This window comes from Erythrolamprus reginae, chromosome 2 (assembly GCF_031021105.1).
Source record: "Erythrolamprus reginae isolate rEryReg1 chromosome 2, rEryReg1.hap1, whole genome shotgun sequence".
In the NCBI taxonomy this organism is placed as follows: domain Eukaryota; kingdom Metazoa; phylum Chordata; class Lepidosauria; order Squamata; family Dipsadidae; genus Erythrolamprus; species Erythrolamprus reginae.
The window spans coordinates 156,417,422-156,437,428 of record NC_091951.1 but is presented as its reverse complement, the minus strand read 5'-3'; the positions used below and the strand labels follow the sequence as shown (position 1 = coordinate 156,437,428).

At 43.1% G+C, this 20,007-nt stretch overlaps 1 protein-coding gene across 2 annotated transcripts in view; it reads left to right on the top strand.

Annotated features, from left to right (window-relative positions):
- TMC6 (transmembrane channel like 6) overlaps positions 1-20,007 on the top strand; it is a 42,568-nt gene that overhangs the window by 13,824 nt on the left and 8,737 nt on the right. The window contains exons 4-14 of one of the 2 annotated variants that reach the window (XM_070740101.1): positions 2,765-2,887; positions 3,036-3,194; positions 4,256-4,361; positions 4,507-4,600; positions 6,255-6,509; positions 8,591-8,784; positions 10,059-10,203; positions 12,032-12,184; positions 15,197-15,369; positions 16,321-16,402; positions 19,327-19,424. In XM_070740101.1, coding sequence (XP_070596202.1) covers positions 2,765-2,887; positions 3,036-3,194; positions 4,256-4,361; positions 4,507-4,600; positions 6,255-6,509; positions 8,591-8,784; positions 10,059-10,203; positions 12,032-12,184; positions 15,197-15,369; positions 16,321-16,402; positions 19,327-19,424 — 1,582 coding nt within the window. The remainder of the gene's footprint in view (positions 1-2,764; positions 2,888-3,035; positions 3,195-4,255; positions 4,362-4,506; positions 4,601-6,254; positions 6,510-8,590; positions 8,785-10,058; positions 10,204-12,031; positions 12,185-15,196; positions 15,370-16,320; positions 16,403-19,326; positions 19,425-20,007) is intronic. The other variant, XM_070740102.1, reaches the window with a different exon arrangement.

Here is a 20,007-nt window from a genome sequence, read left to right as displayed (position 1 = left end):
TTTTAATTTGAAGTACAGTAGAGCCTCGATTATCCGACATAAGCGGACGGGCTGACAGTTGGATAGCCGAAAATGTTGGATAATCCAGAGGGTCTAAGAAAAGCCTTGAAAATGAAATCGCTATGAATTGCAAACCTATTGAAATTTTATTGCAAGTTTCTCCTCCATTGATACAACCGGCTTCTTCCTTTTCATTACATTGTTTGGGGGCACGTTTGGGGCTCTGCACGTCACCTTCCCCATCACGGCTGCCATGTTTGGGGGGGTGTCTGGGGGCACAGAAATGCCTATGCCCCCAAGCAGCGTCGGACAAGTTGAGACTCTACTGCAGGGGTAGGGAACGTTGGCTCTTCTATGACTTGTGGACTTCAACTCCCAGGATTCCTGAGCCAATCATTCTAGTTCAGAGAATTGTGGACTTCAACTCCCAGGATTCCTGAGCCAATCATTCTAGTTCAGAGAATTGTGGACTTCAACTCCCAGGATTCCTGAGCCAATCATTCTAGTTCAGAGAATTCTGGGAGTTGAGCCAATCATTCTAGTTCAGAGAATTGTGGACTTCAACTCCCAGGATTCCTGAGCCAATCATTCTAGTTCAGAGAATTCTGGGAGTTGAGCCAATCATTCTAGTTCAGAGAATTGTGGACTTCAACTCCCAGGATTCCTGAGCCAATCATTCTAGTTCAGAGAATTCTGGGAGTTGAAGTCCACAAGTCATAGAAGAGCCAACGTTCCCTACCCCTGCTCTACTGTAATAACAATGACCTCTTTCACAAAATCAATATTATACTAAATAAGACAACTGAAAGGGCATTGGAGATAGAGGTGAGCCCATAGAGCAGTGAGGGTGAACCTATGGCACAAGTGGCACATGTGGCACGTGTGTCATGTCTCAAGGCACCTGAGGTGTTGCCCTATGTCAGCTCCAGCGCCCGCTGGATTTTGGGTTTCTTTTTTACCATTTTCATTCTCCCCAGGCTTTAGGGAAGCCTCCTTGTTGTGCCCAGAGGACAGTTGAGAAATACACCCCGCCTCTTACCCTTGGGCGGGAAAATACAGAGCCTGGATTGGCTGGATCAGCCTGGCAGCAGGAGGTATAAATAGCTGCCAGGCGCGGCCATCTTGTTGTTGTTATTGTTACAGTTAGTTGATGAAGTTGCTGTCTCACTTCTCCAATAAAGCCTGTTAACGATTGTCAGGCCTACTGTCTTTCCTGGGGAGGTTTTTACACTCCTGAACCCTGGGGACAGTGAAAAACAGCCCAATGGCCCAACCAGAAGTTGGGCCTTTTTTCACTGTGTTTAGGTTTCAACCTTGGCGGTCAATGGGGTGACAGAGGTAGCAGCCAGATTGCCTTCTCATCCAGTCAAGACATAGGGAGAGTGAAAAATAGTCCACAGGCTTCAGTGAGGCCTGTGCGCATGGGCGTGTATGTGTGTGCGCGCATGTGTGGGGGGGCAGTGGGGAGTGTGCATGCATGGGGGAAGAGCATTGCCTTGTGGGTGTGGGCACGCATGCACAAGCTATCACACCCTTTTGGCATCCAAGCCAAAAAAGGTTTGCCATCAATGCCCCGATGGTGAACCTATGGCATGTGTGGCACAGGTGGCATGAGAAGCCCCTTCAGAGGGCACACAAGATGTTGTACTATGTCAGCTCCAGCACTCATGCACACATTTTTCCCTCTGGATGCTTTAGGGAAGCTTCCTGAAGCCCCAGCATGCAAAAAACAGTACAACGGGCAAAACAGAAGTCCGTTTTTCTAAAGTTTGGGTTTGTCCATTTGGCTATTTTTTCACGTCCCAGGCTTCAGTGAGGCCTCTGTGCATGTGCAGAGATGGGGGAATTGTGATTATGCGCAGAGGCAGCAGGTGGGAGGTTTGTGAATGCGTGTGGGGGGAGGGAAGGGGGCAGGCACATGCACGTATGCTAGCACACACACACAAACCCTTTTGGCACGCGGACCAAAAAAGGTTCGCCATCCCTGGTCTAAGCGCTTGCTAAGAATTTTACCCACTTTTGAGCATCTCAGTGTTTTGGTATTTGTGAAGCTTGGATTTGGAGTCTTCTGCTTTTTTTCTGAAACACAATTTTTTGTACACAACTGTATGGGCACAAGGATCTCTGTCCTGGGTAAACGACAGGGAGTGACTCAGTCCACCTGGTAATCATGTTATAAATATTTGCTATAGGAAACAGTAAAATAAATTGAGTTGTAAAACGTTAGGAAAAAGAACATGCTCATTTGGGGATATGGCACAAAAGGAAGAAGGGGAGAGGTGGAGATTTCAGTTTTGATAGAACAATTCATAGCAACATTATTTTTATTATTTTATTATTTTTATTACTTTTATTATTTATCTTTATTATTTATCTTTATTATTTATTTTTATTATTTATTTTTATTATTTATTTTTATTATTTATTTTTATTATTTATTTTTATTTATTTTTATTTATTAGATTTGTATGCCGCCCCTCTCCGGAGACTTGGAGCGGCTTACAACAACAATACATAGTACAAATCTAATGGTTAAAAAAGGACAGTTTAAAACCCTCATTATAAAAACAGTCATGCATCCCAAACAAACTATACATAAAATGAAAGGGCCCCGGGGGAATCAATTTCCCCATGCCTGATGGCAGAGATGGGATTTTAGGAGTTTGCGAAAGGCAAGGAGGGTGGGGGCAGTTCTGATCTCCAGAGGGAGTTGGTTCCAGAGGGTTGGGGCCGCCACATATCAGGGACTTTTCTTTTTCTCCAGAAAATCCGGTTCATCCCTCAGATCCGACTGGAACTTGGAACCCAAATGTGCAGCTGGTTGAGCATCCTGATTTCTCTTCCACCACATTGCGCATCCTTGCCAATATGCCCAGCAGAACTATTGGTGAGTTGTGATGCTCCTGGGCTGTAGCCCCAGTCTGCTTCTTTCAATGGAGAAGAATTTCAGGACAGGGCCTGTGAAATGTGGGAGTTAGCATAGAGGACGATCCTTTTCTCCTCTCCGTAGTGACGGTCTTCCCTTTCGTTTGCAGGGCGCAGCAGAGGAGCCATCCTGTCCCAGTATTGCAACCGCACTGCCAGACGACGGCGTCGGAGCAGCCGTGCCCCTCTCCAGGAAGTATCCCGTTCTGCACGGCCTAGTTTCCGACAGCTGTCCCTAGAGTTGGATTCCAGTTACAGAGAAGAAGACCGTAAGTTGACTAAAAGAGGAGGAAGATGCCTGCTAAGGAGAAAAGTAGTGCAAGAAAAATAGAAGTGTATATTTAATTTAGCATGCAGTTATTATGAGTAGCAATAGCAATGGCACTTAGAGTTATATACCGCTTCACAATGGTTTACAGCACTCTCTAAGCAGTTTACAGAGTCAGCACATCGCCCTCAGCAACCTGGACTTCATTTTACTGAAGTCAGGCAGCCTTCAGTCGGTCAGGATTGAATTGCTGGCAGTCAGCAGAATTAGCCTGCAATACTGCATTCTAACCACTGCAAAAAAAAACCCCCAATGACATTTCCTTATAAATAAATAATCCTGTTCACTCTCAGTATGTAATCCAGCCATCCAGGCATTGTAATATCTCAATGCTTCTTAGAAAATGGTGATGAGACAGGGGTGGGCAGGAAGTAAAACAGCATGGAACGCCATTGCACCGGCGAAAATGGACCTGTGCACGTCCGGCGGGTGCGTCTCCTGGCCAACCCAGTGCGAGAAGCAGCTTGGAGAGGTGGCCGATGTAGCAGATGGCCAGGAGACGCACCCGGCTCCAGTTTATTTCCAGAGCCATCCTGGCACCTACACTGGGAAACCCGAATCTGAGTTCCCCATCCAGTTGAAAGTTCACATCCTTTGCCCCCACTCACAAACTTGTCACGTTGCCCACTCAGTTTGTGCCAGCGTGGCAAGCCCTTCCTCCTCTTCCTCCCAAATGGGTGGGCATAGGATGGCCTCGAACCACTCAAAAGAATGCTTTGTGGCTGCATCTGTCTCCTCGAGAAAATCACCCCTCCCAAGTTGTCATAAACATCAGGCCTTCTATAGATAGTGTGACAAGCCGTTAATTTATCACCAACTTCTTCACCTGCTTGACAGGTATTCCTTTTTTCACGTTCCTATACCTTTAAAGAAAAAAAGTGATCCCAATTGAAAGTGGAGCAAAGAAAGCATCCTTTTTCCTTCCTGAAATCCAAGTGTTTGCACTGGAGGTGCAGTTGGGCTGCTTGACCTCTGATCTCACCCTCTGCATTTCCTCCGTAGCCAAGTATTCTTTGCTGGTCAAAGAATTGCGGAACCTGCCAGCATATCAACGCAATCACATGCTGCAGACGATGCCTCTAAGCTTGGCTGAGAAGCGCAGATTCAGGTGAGTTCCTCTAATCCTTGTTAGTGTTCTGGTCATAATCTATTTTTGGAGGAGAGAATCTACTTCACTGCTCTTCCTCCCCAAAACAACTTTTGCCATGTTTTAAATATACTTCTCTCCCACCCCCCCATCGCATCTCTTACAGGCAGGATTCAAGTGGGCATTCAGGTACCTTGAGGAAACCCAAGCCAACGGGTCGCTTGTCTTATTGCAGCTGGATTAAATACCACATCCTAATAGTAAGCCATCTGCCCCACTTGACTTTTTTTGTGGTGGGTGAAAAACAAGTGGACTCAGAGGACTTTCTGTGTCTTTCTCAACCTGCTAAGAGAAAGGAAACTTTCACTGGAGTCTTTCTGTGAAATTTGTTACTTTTCCCAAAGAGTTGGAAAAAGTGCTCTGGAAAGCCTTTTTGCCAATTCATTATATACTTATCAAGAAGGCATTAGCAAGTTTTAGGAGGATCATTCTAGGTCACTGCATTGAATATGAAGCAGGGAGGGTTGTTGTTTGCCAAATTCTGGTGGAGGGGAAAAGTGACTTTTGGTTCCAACAGGCTCAGAAAAATAGACTAGTGTTGATAGAGTTCACCTCTGTATGTCTGGACTTTGGGAAAAGGTGTTAGGTTTGTTTAAATGGTTACTTTTTTTTTTGTTCCTGTTTTGTCCCAGCTAAAATTCCTCTCACCTGTGATTACTGTATTTAAGTTCAGTTTGTTGTCTTCACTTTGTTGTCCCCCCCCTTTTCTTTCTTACTGCACACTATGGTGCATTATGTGCCCACTTATTTAGAATGTTTTTATGGTTAGGAAAGGAACCCTTTTCTTTGCATAGTTACTTTGGTGTTGAATCAGAAAGGTAATGTGTATCTCAGGAACCGCCTTCTGCCGCACGAATCCCAGCGGCCAGTTAGGTCCCACAGAGTGGGTCTTCTCCGGGTCCCGTCAACGAAACAATGCCACTTGGCGGGACCCAGGAGAAGAGCCTTCTCTGTGGCGGCCCCGGCCCTCTGGAACCAACTCCCCCCAGAGATTAGAACTGCCCCTACCCTCCCTTGCCTTTCGTAAGCTACTCAAAACCCACCTCTGCCGCCAGGCATGGGGGAATTAAGACTTCTTCTCCCCCTAGGCTGATACAACTGTATGTATGGTATGTTTGTACGTATGCTGGTTTTATATATTAAGGGGTTTTAAGTTAGTTTTTTAGTATTGGATTTTTACTGTATATTGTTCATGACTGTTGTTAGCCGCCCCGAGTTTTCAGAGAGGGGCGGCATATAAATCCAATAAATGAAATGAAATGAAATGAAATGAAATTTTGTGGCTTTGCTCTTGATTAAAAAACTGGGAAAATAGGAAAGGTGGCTGCTGTGGTCTTCCTGCCAAGAAACATAACTTGCCAAGCAAATAGAAATAATTCCTACTTGGAAGCAAGGGATGCTTCTTCACTCCAGTGGAAGCTGCAAAGCCTTTTGTTCAACAGCAATTTTTATATCACAAAAAGGAGACAAAGAAGAAGCACTCCTTTTAACATGAGTTTTACAATCTGAATTCCTGGAAGACTTTCTTTCCATATATTTTAATGCTTCTTTGCTAATAGTGTTCTGGGCTTGAAAAAGAATCAATTAGCACACTTTTCCATTGTGCTAAATATTGCTTTAAACATTTAATTTTTTTTGCAGTATTCCTTCCAGTAGCTAATTGCAATTGCTATTTCTGCACAGTAAGACTGAGAGAGTTTCCCATAAGAAAGGTTGGGGTGACATGTTTCTGATGCATGTTGGACCATACTGTTATTTCCTGTCAAATAAAAGGGATTGGATGTTTACTCCAAAGTCATCCTCCTGTCATGTCTTCATCTGAAGTTGATCCTGCTGTGTCCATTTTTCTTGCAGGGCTTCCGGAATTTTTGGTACAACCTCCTGTCCTTCCTCCCTATTCTCCAGCCCTGGCATTATTCCCTCAAGGAGATCAGTGGCCGTTTTGGCTCTAGCATCCTCTCCTATTTCCTATTCCTCAGGACGTTGCTCTTCTTCAATCTCTTTATGTTCCTGATCCTGCTGGTCTTCGTAGTTGTCGTGCAGGCTGCTTTCCCTTCTGCCATACCCAACAGTGTGGCTTTCACAGGATCTGAACTCTTAACTGGAGCAGTGAGTATTCCTGAAATCCAATAGCTTTCCTTTACTAATAGAATTACTCAACAGAGTTTTGAATACCTATAGTGACATATTTTACTCTAATCCAGCCAGTTTCAGAGTAGAAATCATTGTTTAGCCCATGAAAAGATGGTTTAAAAATCCAGATAAAGCCTGATTCCTGCACTGTGAGACAGAATGGGGGAAATATAAGCCATTGGTGTCTATCAATTGTGCCTTTGATTTTCAGTCCATAGCTTTCTACCAGAGTCAAATGTTTGTTTGCCAATCTAACTGATTAGATTGCCATAGTAAATTACACACCTATTGACTTTTAGTCTGTAGCAACATGTCTGGATGGTTGATAGATTGCTTTCCACTATCAGTGCTTCTGCTTGTAGTCTACACTGTGATAGTGTGAACTTGTTCCAGAAACAAAAGAATACAGGTAGTCCCAGGGTTAAGAGTGTCCCTGTAGCAAATGTTCAAAGTTACACAAGAAGCAGCACCCCCTGGTGTTTATGAACAAGTCCCAAAACTATAAATCATGCAGCACCACAGCAATTGTTCATCCTTAAGAACAACCACTGAGGCTCTGCAACATTCATCCTGCACGTTATAGGCTGAAATAAAGGTCTGAAAGGGCAGATCCAATGCCATGTTCAGGCCTCCGAATCCGCCTCTCTGAAGCTCCATTTTGGCCTGCAACGTGCCAAGCAAGACCTGTAGAGGCCCAAATGGAGCATTGAAGCTTCATTTTGGCCTGCAATGTGCCAGGGAAGCCCTCCGGAGGACCAAATGGAGTGGCGGATCTGCCCCTCCCGAGCTCCATTTCAGCCTGTAACATGCCAGGCAAGGCCTGTGCAGGCGTAAGTGGAGTTGCAGAGGGGGTCACACAGCTGAGAGGCTGGAGAGGAGACTGCTTGCTAGACCTTTGCATGGTAAGTGATCTAGCGTGGCAGATTGGGGGAGGGAAAGCAATTGTGGGGAGCATGATTCATTTCAGTGGGTCAGGGAGGCATTGAGTGGTCTTAAGTAGGTGGCCTGTCCCATCACATGGCCTTCCCCACCCTGAAATATCTCATGTGCACTTAACAAACCGTGCATTCGATTAGCAAACGCATGGGTGAAAGGAGGGAGTGATCCCGTTCAAGGTATGAGGTTTATTACCGTGAATCCTTGGGTTACGAATTGTTCTGCCGGCGTGTTTCAACCATCCATAATTACAGGGTAATTAGTCCAGGAAGACACACACCACACGATAAAAGGAAAACCCAAAAGTTTTTATAAACAGAAAAACAGAAACAGCTCCCTTTTTAAATGTCAAAGGGATTTTCTGGTACACACAAGGCACAGGTTAAATGCAATCCAATTGCTCACCCAATAACTGGGAAATTGAGTCCAATTCTAAAGTCCAGAGAGTCCACACACAATCTTGAACAGCACAAAAACCACGATCTTGACGAAACAATGAATCAGATAAACTGCCATGAGGCTAAAACACCAAGCTGCACTTTTATCTGTAGCACTAATTACAGCAGTGCCACCCAACCACAGGTGGCCTCATTTTCTCTTATAATAATCCTTCAGTTGTTGTCTCCTATGCATTTCTCTATGCATGCGTGGATGTGTCATTAATTCTTGTTCGGAATCCATGGATGATACAGATAATTGATCTCCTCCTAGGCTGTCTGTCAAACTCCCCTCTTCCCTGTCACTCACGCTTCCTTGGTCAGAGGAGGCTTCGTCGGCAGATTCTATCGGGAGCAAAACAGACCTGTGGCATGTGGACATTTCCCCCACATCCACCTGCACATTCCTTGGGGCAGGAGCTGGGCCAGAGCTAACCATAGCACGAATGGAATGTGCAGGCTCCATTCCATTCGTAACTCAGGGACTACTGATAGTGTTTGGAATAGCCCAAGGAGTATAGGCTACTTCTATGTGATTTTGGAATCTGTGTAAGACCATTTCCATGAATAACCTGTGGCTCTAATTTTATGAACGAAATATTTCAATATGGTTACAGCCAGAGCCATCTTCTTTAGGAAAGGATAACCCTCCAAAGGATTGAGAATAATTTATTTTCTTCACAGGGCTACTTCAGTCACACAGTGATGTATTATGGCTACTACAGTAATTTCACACTGAATGCCCCGGATGCTTCTGAGGCTAATAGCACCCATCACAGGCAACACACGCATAGCCAGATGTCCTACAATATGCCTCTGGCTTACCTCTTTGTTACAGGAAGCGCCTTCTTTGGAATCTGCTTTCTCTTGATCTACAGGTGAGATGAGATGCTGACTAGCTCCCCTTTGCATAAGAGCCCAGCTGGTCCTTTCTTTTCTGCCAGGGAGAAGACCAGTCTTCCTAAATGCATTTAATGTGTATTTGCATCTCTTTCACGTAGGATTTAAATAAATGAATATTTTTATCGTTGTCCCAAGTGGTTTCCCCCCAGCTATCAATGTTTATTTTTATTGGCTGTGATTCTCAGCACCAGGGCGAGGAAGCTCTGAGGCTCACCCAGATTTTTTGTATATCAAGAGTCCAGGTCATCTGGACCAAGACCAAAGGATTGTGGGACATCTTAGTGGAATCAGAGTGATACAGGATTCCCAGAAGACAAAAGAAATGGTTACTCAGAAATTAGTCTCGCTGAACCTTGTGGGGGACTCTTATTTCTGCAACATAGGATTATATTGCAAATCTTGTGTAATTTACACATAAATTATTTGAACACAAATATTGTAGTTTGTTTCAAAACAATTTTAGACTCCTTAATATGATCATTTAAAAGAGGATTTAAATAATTACATAACTTGATATTCATCATTTTCAAACTGCGATTTTTCCCACCAAGAAATGGTTTGATATCAAATACTCTTAACGCAGGAGTGTCCCAACTCAAGGCCTGGGGCTGGATGCAGCCCATGGGGTGCTTAGATCTGCCCCGCGGGAGTGCCCTGGAAACAGTGAAGGACTGGCCCACGGTGCCTCTGCCAGCAAAAAGGCGCTTGGGAGGACCACACATGGGTCCTTCCAAGCTCCATTTTCACTGGTAGAGGGTTGCAGGAGGCTGTTCCAGCTAAAATGGAGTTCAGGAGCCTGTTTTCTCTGACAGAGTGCTCGGGCCACCACAGGCGCCCCTGACACGACTGACGTCGAGCTGGCCCTGCCCACTCTGGCCACACCCACTCTGCCCAAGGTCAAACACAACCCTGATGTGGCCCTCAGGGTGTCAAACTGAGTTATTAATTATTCCTGTTATTAATAGGAATAACATCATTCCTATTATAGCTTTCCCAGTGCTCTTAGCAATCTTGCCTCAGCAGTTTACTCAAATTTATAATATTAAGCTTATCTACAATCTTATGTAGGCATACCTGCCTATTAAATACAGTGAAATTTGCCTATAGCTCTGCCAATTTTTTAACCCGACAGTTAATTCCATGCTTGCAGCTAACAGAGTGACCACACAGACTCTTCCTTGGAAAACAGTTTAAAAACTGATACTGGTGTAACCAGCAAGATACTGATAACTTTTTTTTCTCCTCACAGTGTGTTTCACTCCTTTGGCGAGAGTTACTGTGTAGGCAGTACATCAAGTAACTTGGCAGTCAAAATCTTCTGTTCCTGGGATTACAAAGTGACTCAGAAACGCTCGGTCCAACTCCAGAGTGAGAATATTCGCACACATTTGAAGGTAAGTGCTGAACAGAGCTGCATAGTCTGTGAAAGTGCAAGAACTAAACTAATTGAGAAATAAAATCTCCAGTGTTAGAGAAACAAAAGAAACGAGAAGCCAGCTTGAGAATGCATTTGATAGAAATAGTGCAGCATTTAAGGCTGAATACACCAAAATCTTCATTTTCACCAATGCTTCTGCAAGTTGGTTAGCCAGTAGGTGTGAAGAGCCATGGTGGCACAGTGGTTAGAGTGCAGTACTGCAGGCTACTTCTGCTGATCACCGGTTGCCAGCAGTTTGGCAGATGGAATCTCAGTAGGCTCAAGGTTGACTCAGCCTTCCACCCTTCCAAGGTGGGTAAAATGAGGACCCAGAATGTTGGGGGCAATATGCTGACTCTCTGTAAACCTCTTAGAGAGGGCTGTGAAGCAGCATATACTGTAAGCCTAAATGCTAATGCTAAAGATATTGAATTCTGACTGATATCTTGCCCACTGCTACAGCCTTAGTGTACAAAAGAAGGAGAATAATCCCGACTTTCCATTATATCCTTTGGCTGAATACTTGCAGTGTTTCAAATTATGTGAATGTTTGAGCTATTTTCTTCTTTCCCTTACGAGCCTTGGTGGCGCAGTGGTTAGAGGGCAGTATTGCAAGCTGCTTCTGCAGACTGCTGGCTGAGGTTCACCAGTCCAAATCTCACCAGGCTCAAGGTTGACTCAGCCTTCCATCCTTCCGAGGTGGGTAAAATGAGGACCCAAGATGTTGGGGGCAATATGCTGACTCTCTATAAAACCACTTAGAGTGGGCTGTAAAGCACTGTGAAGCGGTATATAAGTCTAAATGTTATTATTATTATTGCTAACTATTGTATTATTGTATTAATGCTAATAGTATTAATACGACTACTAATGCTAACTACTGTACCTCAACCGTGCTAGCAACATTACCATCCCATGTGGTGTCTAAAATGTTCGTTGCCCCTCCTGATGCAGGACATTTTAGTGAACAAGAATCAAACTTAATGCCCTGAACCTATGACGTTCCCTGCCCCAACCAATTCATACTACAGTGAGGACGAAAGGATTCCATCTGCAGGAAATAAATATGTTTAGTGCATTTTATAGGAGGGGTACAAGAAAAACGCAGCAGCCTGTGTGCACCAGGGTGCCTCTTGATTCTGAAACTGTAGGTGGGATGAGAAATTTGGAGCTTTTGGCCCCTACAAGCAGTCAGATCAGTTCTTTGGCAAGGAGCTATCTGCCCCTTCCTTGGCAGGTCGAGAGGGGGAGAAGGGGTGCAGCTGCTAGTGATAGGTTGCTGATGAGATTATACTCCATGGAAGTTTGATCCTCATAACAACAGCAATGACAAAATTTTCCCATCCTATCGGTTTAGCAACAGGAAAGAGGACATGAATACAGAATAGGAAACCTGACTCATTTCATACTCAATGGCAAAGCCTTCTCAGAATCGCAGTGCTGAGCGTTAATAGAGAGATGAAGATTGCATCCAAGATAAGATGTTGTGTTCCCAGGAGGTTTCAATATAATTCGCCTGAAGCTCGTCTTTTCCTGTAATTACCTATTTTTGGTTTACATCACATTCCCACTTAAAGCCTACAGTTCACTTTTGTGGCTCTAGTCTGTCTCCAGAGATTTCCTTTACGAAAAATCAGTGCTGACTTCTCATTCATTCAGAAACTACTTATGTGTCAGGCATAACTGTACCGTTGCACTTTCATTATTGAGTCACATGCTTTAATCCCTTTTAATCAGGAACTAAGCACTCTCTCCCTCCCTCTCTCTCCCTCCCTCTCTCTCTCTGTATCTTCTCATTTTTGCAGGAGTGTCTGGCTGAGCAGAGGCTGGAATCCTATTTAAGCTTTTCTAAGAAACTTCAGGAACTCGTAGTCTTGCTGGTGGCCTGGACTGTATCTCTTAGCACTGTTGCAGGCGCCGCCATTGGTATACACTACTTTTCTGAATACGTACACCAGGTATGTGAGAAGTAGGGTTCCTATTCAGTTACCTGCTCCTGCTTCCTGGGAGAGAATCATGAGAATGAGATCATTTTCTAGGCTCAGACAGTAAATCAAGGCTCAGGAGTGGCAGGAGCCTCTGAGAAAGAGAAGTTAAAACAGACAAGATCTCAGCAGGCACATAGAAAGGAGCAGGGCATTCGTTACATAGCTGCAACTGCTATCTTATGTTTTTTTTATCCTTCTTGCCACTGTTCAGGACATTTATACCAATAGCAGTAAGTCTTGGATTCATTCATTTATATACTGCCATAGGAACCTATCAGAAAATCTTGCCCCCCAAATTCTGCAGGGATTTGTGAGGTAGCCTCTGAAAATAAGACACAATTGAACTGAAGGAGAAATAATAATAACAGTGTTTATGGTCAGAAAGCCATTATTGACAAATTAAAAAGGTAATTTATACATCAATGAAGAAAATAACATGATGCAAATAAAGCATAAGACAGGGCTGTAATAGAGTGATCTTTCCCAAGCTTGCATTCTCCAGGCGTATTGTTTTATTGTTCCCCTCGTACTCAGCCAACATTCTCCATGTTTGCTTTGGCTGATGGGAAATGTAACTATAGAGAACAAACACACTGTGGTAGACCAATAACACAGGTCTACAAAAACATATCTTTTGTAATCCTGACAGTTGACCTTGTACTTTTCTGAATCATTTTTTGTTCTGATTTCAAAAATGTATATAGTTTTTCTGTAGCAGGTATAGTTTCCACGGAGCAGCATCATGATAAGATATAGGAAATATATTGACGGCATTAAGAAAACAGTAATTACCACATACATTGAAAATGTAGAAATAACGTAATAATAAAAATGCTTCTATAGCAGAAACTTTATGTGACAGAGCAAAACTAAGCATATTTTTAGGATCAGCACATCAAACTCCGTAAAACAGACATATTACCTTTGCTGAGGATTTTTTTTGGTGCTGACCAGTGTAATGATACCTGGCTTCTATAAATTAACCATTCTTGTGAATGAAATTAAACTCTTAATTTCAGCAGAAACATAAGTGGGGCCAAGAGCATTGAGCTACCATCTTGAACGGGTCCAAAGACGGGCTACAAGAATGGTGGAAGGTCTTAAGCATAAAACGTATCAGGAAAGACTTAATGAACTCAATCTGTATAGTCTGGAGGACAGAAGGAAAAGGGGGGACATGATCGAAACATTTAAATATATTAAAGGGTTAAATAAGGTCCAGGAGGGAAGTGTTTTTAATAGGAAAGTGAACACAAGAACAAGGGGACACAATCTGAAGTTAGTTGGGGGAAAGACCAAAAGCAACATGAGAAAATATTATTTTACTGAAAGAGTAGTAGATCCTTGGAACAAACTTCCAGCAGACGTGGTAGATAAATCCACAGTAACTGAATTTAAACATGCCTGGGATAAACATATATCCATCCTAAGATAAAATGCAGAAAATAGTATAAGGGCAGAGTAGATGGACCATGAGGTCTTTTTCTGCCGTCAGACTTCTATGTTTCTATCTTAACTGCAGAGAAAGAAGCCCCTTTTCCAAGATGACTCTTTCAAACAAACAGTAGTTTGTTTGTAGTAGTAGTCCTTGTGGAATGACTACAGTAGTCGTCGTCATGGAATTATTGCACACACTCTGCTAAGTACAATGGCCGAACTTGTCTGTAGGGATTTGAGGGAATGTTCACTTTGAAGGAAACTTTCCATGTTCCATACTGACAGTTCCATTTGCACTGAATGTGAACATGCTGGTTTTCCTGGTGGTTTCATGCATCCTTTGGGCATTTAATGCATTGAATAGCCAGGCAGCATGATGCACTGATTAAGGTGTTGGTCATGGACCAGGGTAACTGTATGTCGAGTCTCTGTTCAACCATGGAGCTCATTGGGTGACACTGAGCCAATCACTTTAGCCTATCTCAGTTTGGTTATGATAAGTTGTAGGAAAGCTAGTTTGGTCTGATAGTTAGCACACTGGGCTAGAAAGCAGGAGATTGTGAGTTCAGGTCCCATTTTAGCCATGAAAGCTATCTAGGTCAGAGGTCACAAATCTTTTGGATCTCAGATACCACTAAATTTATAATTTTAAATACTGTGGACCACTAATATCATCTGCCTAATGACTGGCTGGGTAGACATAGCCAACTTGATGTCATTAATATCTAGGGGCGCCTTGCTGGCTTCTACTCACCTTTCCTCTCCCATCCCCTCCTCGTCTGCCCACCTGGGCTCCTTAGAGTCCCAACAGGAAGAAGTTATTGGAGCTAAGCAGACACCAAAAGAAAGAGTTGGCAAAACAGCTGGCTCAGTTCAAATTGGATCTGACCGAGAAGGAGGCTCAGCAGAAGCACCTCATTGAGGACTACAAGCATAGGCTTTCCAAGCAGTTACTGGTGCCTGGAAGCTCAGCAGGCTGAGATGGTCAGCCAGTTCCCACTGGAATAAGGGGCTCTTAACCACCAGTGGCATTTCCCTCCAACCTTCGCCCAAAGTCCCTCACCAGGAGGCTGAAGCAGACATCAAGTCGGAATTTCTGCCCCATCCTCCAACCTGCACAAAAATATCCCAAGGGAGGAGACTCTCTGCAGCAACACAACTGTTCATTGCACATATCCGTCTCAGGGGCCGTAGTTTGAGGATCTCCAATTTACTGCAATATTAAAAAAACACAAATAATTTTTCTGCAGACCACCAAATTTTTCTCATGGACCACTAGTAGTCCATGGACCAGTTGATGACCACTAATCAAGGTGATCTTGGGCCAATCAGTCTCTCTCAGCCCAACTCACTTCACAGAGTTTTTATGGGGAAAATAGGAAGAAGGTGAGTTGCATATGTTTGCTGCCTTGAGTTATTTGTAAAAATAATAAAGATGGGATGCTGATAAAGAATAATAGCATCAGGGAAACCTCTTTCTGTGCTGTCTTGATTTCCTAGTGAAAAAGGGGCAGATAAATGCATGCAAATGATTTTTCTCCTTAGGTTCTGCATGAGGAGATTTTGAAAAACAACCATCCTGGGAAAGAGTTGTTGCTCCTGGCCCTGCCTCTGGTTGTATCTCTCATTAACTTGCTTGTGCCGTATTTTTACAACCTCTTGGCTGCGTGGGAGAAACAGGAATCTCCAGTCCTGGAGGTGTACATTGCCATTTTCAGGTAATAAAATAAAATAAAACCTCAGTCGAAATGCAGGGTGAATGGGGCTCAACCGCATCCCATTGTTGCAATATCATTAACCATTTATAAAAGGGATTTAAAAGCCATTTCTACCAGCAGTATTGTGCAGGAAGAGCTCAGCCCTCAATGCCTTTCTTTTCCATTCCCCATAAAACAATTTGTGCAGTCCAGCCAGAAGCATGTGATAGGATAAGAGGGGTGCGCTGTGCTTGCAGAAACGAGCTAATTCATGGTATACATATTTTGGAAATAGAAAGAGCCATTTGTACCTCCTGTGTAGCTAGAAAAGAGGAGGCACCTGGGGCTTGCTTACTTGTTGATTGATTGATTGATTGATTGATTGATTGATGATTGATTGGTTGGTTGATTGATTGGATTTGTATGCTGCCCCTCTCGGAGGACTCGGGGCAGCTCACAACATAGCAAACAATATACAATGTACAAATCTAAAAATCCAATTAATTTTACTAGAAAAACTTTCAAAACTCTACTAACATTTAAAGTCATTCATTCCTATTCCCATTGCAAAACATACTACATTTGTCGGCCAAGGGGCAAGGGTCTAATGGCCCCAAGCCTGGTGGCACAGGAAGGTCTTTAAGCTTTTACAGCAAGGAGGGTGGGGGCAGTATGAATCTTAACCTGCTTCCCTCTTCTTGTTCTGCCCACACTCTGCCTCCCTGTACCAATGCAGGATAAAAGATAGATTATTATTATTATTATTATTATTATTATTATTATTATTATTATTTATTGGATTTGTATGCCGCCCCTCTCCGTAGACTTAATTGCTCCATGTGTCAAGAGAAGCAGGGAGGGAGGATATCTGGTGATCATTCTTCTGATCTGAAAGCAAGTTTTTTCTTAAGCAATACCTTTTATTTTTATTTTCTTAAGCAATACCTTTTTATTTCTTTTTTTTTCTCCCAGGAATTTAATTCTCAAGATGGTAATCTTGGGCCTACTGGCCTACCATTGGCTGAGTTGGAAAGTGACATCTTCAGAGATTCAGGTCAGTTCAGATCCGAAGTAACTCAAGGCTGTTCCTGGAACAGTTCAAAAAGGGTTAGTGACTCTGCCCTTCTAACATTAGGTCAGCCACGAATCAACGATTTTAGGAGTTGTAGAACAAAAGAGCTTTTCTCTTGGTCAATCCAGTGTGGGTTATACCAAAATGACAACCCGTGACAGTCAGTAATGAAGAGAGAAAGGGCCTTTAGAACATGGAAGGGGTTCTCTGCAGGGAGTGGCTTTTCCCTTTGAATAAGACTGGTCACCCAGACGATTTTTCTCTTGGGTCATACATAGCCTGTGGTGAGTGGGTTGAGGATAGGAAATGGGCAGGCACACACACACACTCACTCTCTCTCTCTCACACACACACACGTGGGCAGAAACAGGTGTTTCCTTTTTCTTTGTGGGCGCTGAGAATACAATTTTCAGTGCTTTACTAGTTTTGGGGAATCAAGCTTCCCAAACTTGCCATGCAACTGGGGACAGTAACGAAAGGGTTTGGAGATTGCCAAATGCCCAACTTCAATACAGCCAGTTCCTAGCATTATTAAATGTATGGAGGAAAAAGGCTGCTGAGTTTTAGGCTACAACTCACACTCACTTGCACAGTATTCCAAACAGCATTCCTGCTCTTTCCAAGGCAAGACATTTCTTCCCAGGCCTATAAAATTATTTCTGCATGGCAGGGAGGGACACTGCTCTGATAGGCTGGGTGAGTGTGTGCTTCCGATAAGAGAGAAGTCGATGGGCAGAGAGCTCTGGAAAGAGTGCAGGAACACTCTTTGCAGCATTGCATCATGGGGTTCAAATATGTTTTACTAGGCTTTTCAGTGTTTGCATGCCAGGGAGAGGTTTCTGAGCACTCCTATTGCAGCTAAGAGACAGTTACATTGTAAGTGCCCTAGTAATAGATATCCGGTGGTACAGTGTTGCCACGAAGACTTCCCATATGAGGGGTCCTTGGGGCTCCCTGAGCTTGTTTGTTTTCTTGTAGACATTTCATTACCCTAACTAGGTAACCTCATCAGTGCTAGTAAGGAGGGCTGTTTGCAGATAGTTTATATTCTGGTGTCTTGCCTATGTGAGTGGGGGGGTCTTAGAGATTCTTTGGTTGGGCTGTTTACTGATGGCTCTTTGGCATTGTTGATTGTTGGTCTGAAGTTGACCTTGGAGTTAATCTATGCTGATCTGGGTTCTGATTACAGGTGGAGAGATGCTGGAGTGTTTTTGTTCTCTTTTGGGCTGTTTGATTGTCTCTTTTGCATAGTCTATGGATGTTGTTAATGTCTATGTGTCTGTTGATGGCTGATTTGTGCCAGACTTCTAGAAATTCCCTGGCATTTTTGGACTAGGATTGTCACATTTTCCCAATTGAAACTATGGCTAAATCTGTCTATACATTGTGAAATTAAAGAATTTTCATCATGTCTTCTGACTGTTAAGAGTGCAGAATGCAGGCTACTTCAGCTAACTGCTAGCTGTAGTTCAGCAGTTCAAATCTCACCACCGGTTCAAGGTTGACTCACCCTTCCATCCTTCCAAGATGGGTAAAATGAGGACCCAGGTTGTTAGGGGCAATAGGCTGATTCTGTACACTTCTTAGAGAGGGCTGTAAAAGCACTATGGAGTGGTATATAAGTCTAAAGTGGTATATAAGTCTAAATGCTATTGCTATTGCCAGCTGGTGTTCATGGATGTATTCTGCCATTTCCTATATGGCTGCAGTACATTCGAAGTTACAGTACGTTTCCCTGCCTTTTCATTTGTGTTAAAGGCTCCTCAGTTTCTTCCCTTTGAATCAAAACTCTGGCACAGGACTTTTTTGTGTTCCCTTCTCTTATGATCTCAGCAGCTTGCTCCTAAATGCAAGACGAGATGACACAGGCAAAGAGCATAACGGGACAGCTCTTTAGATCTATTTTGATTCACTCCTTTATATGGGAATCGAGAAGCACCACTGGCCCTTCAGGCTTTGTTCTCTTCAAAAGGTGGTTTTAGCTCCAAAGAAGCTGTGACTTTCATAAAATCGATGGGACTTTGGCCTGAAGGACTAGATATTAAAAGGCCATGAAAGATCCCAAGATACTTCACCAGAAGAGCCCTTCACTCCTCCACTCGAAACAGAATACCCTATGAGACTAAACTTTCAATCCTGGGCCTAGAAAGTTTAGAACTAAGATGCCTTAAACAAGATCTAAGTATTGCCCACAAGATCATATGCTGCAACATCCTGCCTGTCAGTGACTACTTCAGATTCAACCACAACAACACAAGAGCACACAACAGATTTAAACTTAATATTAACCTCTCCAAACTTGACTGTAAAAAATATGATTTCAGTAACCGAGTTGTCGAAGCGTAGAACTCATTACCGGACTCCATAGTGTCATCCCCAAATCCCCGACACTTTACCCTTAGATTATCTACAGTTGACCTATCCAGATTCCTAAGAGGTCAGTAAGGGGCGAGTACAAGTGCACTAGAGTGCCTTCCGTCCCCTGTCCTATTGCTCTCCTATATCTCCTATACCTTTCTTCTATTCCTATATCTCTTCTTCTATTCTTTCATTGATATGTTCTATTACTATATCTTCTTTTCTATTATTTCTTAGATATATTTTACTATGAGTATCTCCTCTATAACCTTCATCATGTATTTTATTACGTGTATATAGATATATACCCTCTAAAACCCTCATTGTATTGGACAAAATAAATAAATAAAATAAATAAATTAAAAGAGATCCTGCATTAAGCATTGTTAGCTTCCTCCAGGAGTAACCGCGTGCCAAAGAACTGAGCATTACATTTTTGTTAAATTTGGTTTAGCCTGCTACTCGGCGTTCATTTGATTTCTGTAAAGGTGATAGGGAGAGAAGCGCGTCTGCCTGCTCTGATGCAAATGGTGCTTACTTTTCCACAGTGCTGGGAAACCTTTGTGGGGCAGGAGCTCTACCGTTTGATGGTGATTGATTTGATTTTCATTCTCCTGGACGTCATCTTTGGAGAGCTGATATGGAGGTAATAATTACAGTGGAGTCGGACTCAGAATATTATGAAATTTGGAACAAGCTATATGAATGGCTTGAAAAGAGAAAGCAAAATAAACTAGTAAATGATTAATGTAGTCATGTAAATATGACGATTCTCAACTATACTAAAATGGAACAATGATATCAATGAAAAACAACTAAATATGTTAATGAAAAAGATTATGTAAATATGGTAACGGAAAAGATTATATAAGCATGGATTTATTGTCAAAATGTAATTTAATTTAACTTAGCTTAACTTAATTTAATTTATAAGCCACCCAACTCCTTTTAGACTCTGTGTGGTGTACAGCAAATAAAAGCAATGTAGAAACAGTTAAAACCCCAGAAATAAAACAATTCAACAATCATTCATTTCTTCTCTGCCGGAACGAGATGGTCTTATTCAAAGGCCCCGTGCCTGCTGGCAGAGCCAGGTTTTCATGGCCTTCTAGGAGGCTAGCAGGCTGGGGGCGGTATGGGTCCCTGGGGGTAGCCGGAGCCACCACAGAGAAGGCCCTCCCATACGGCCCAACCAATCAGCATTTTTTGACCACCAGGACCTGGAGAAG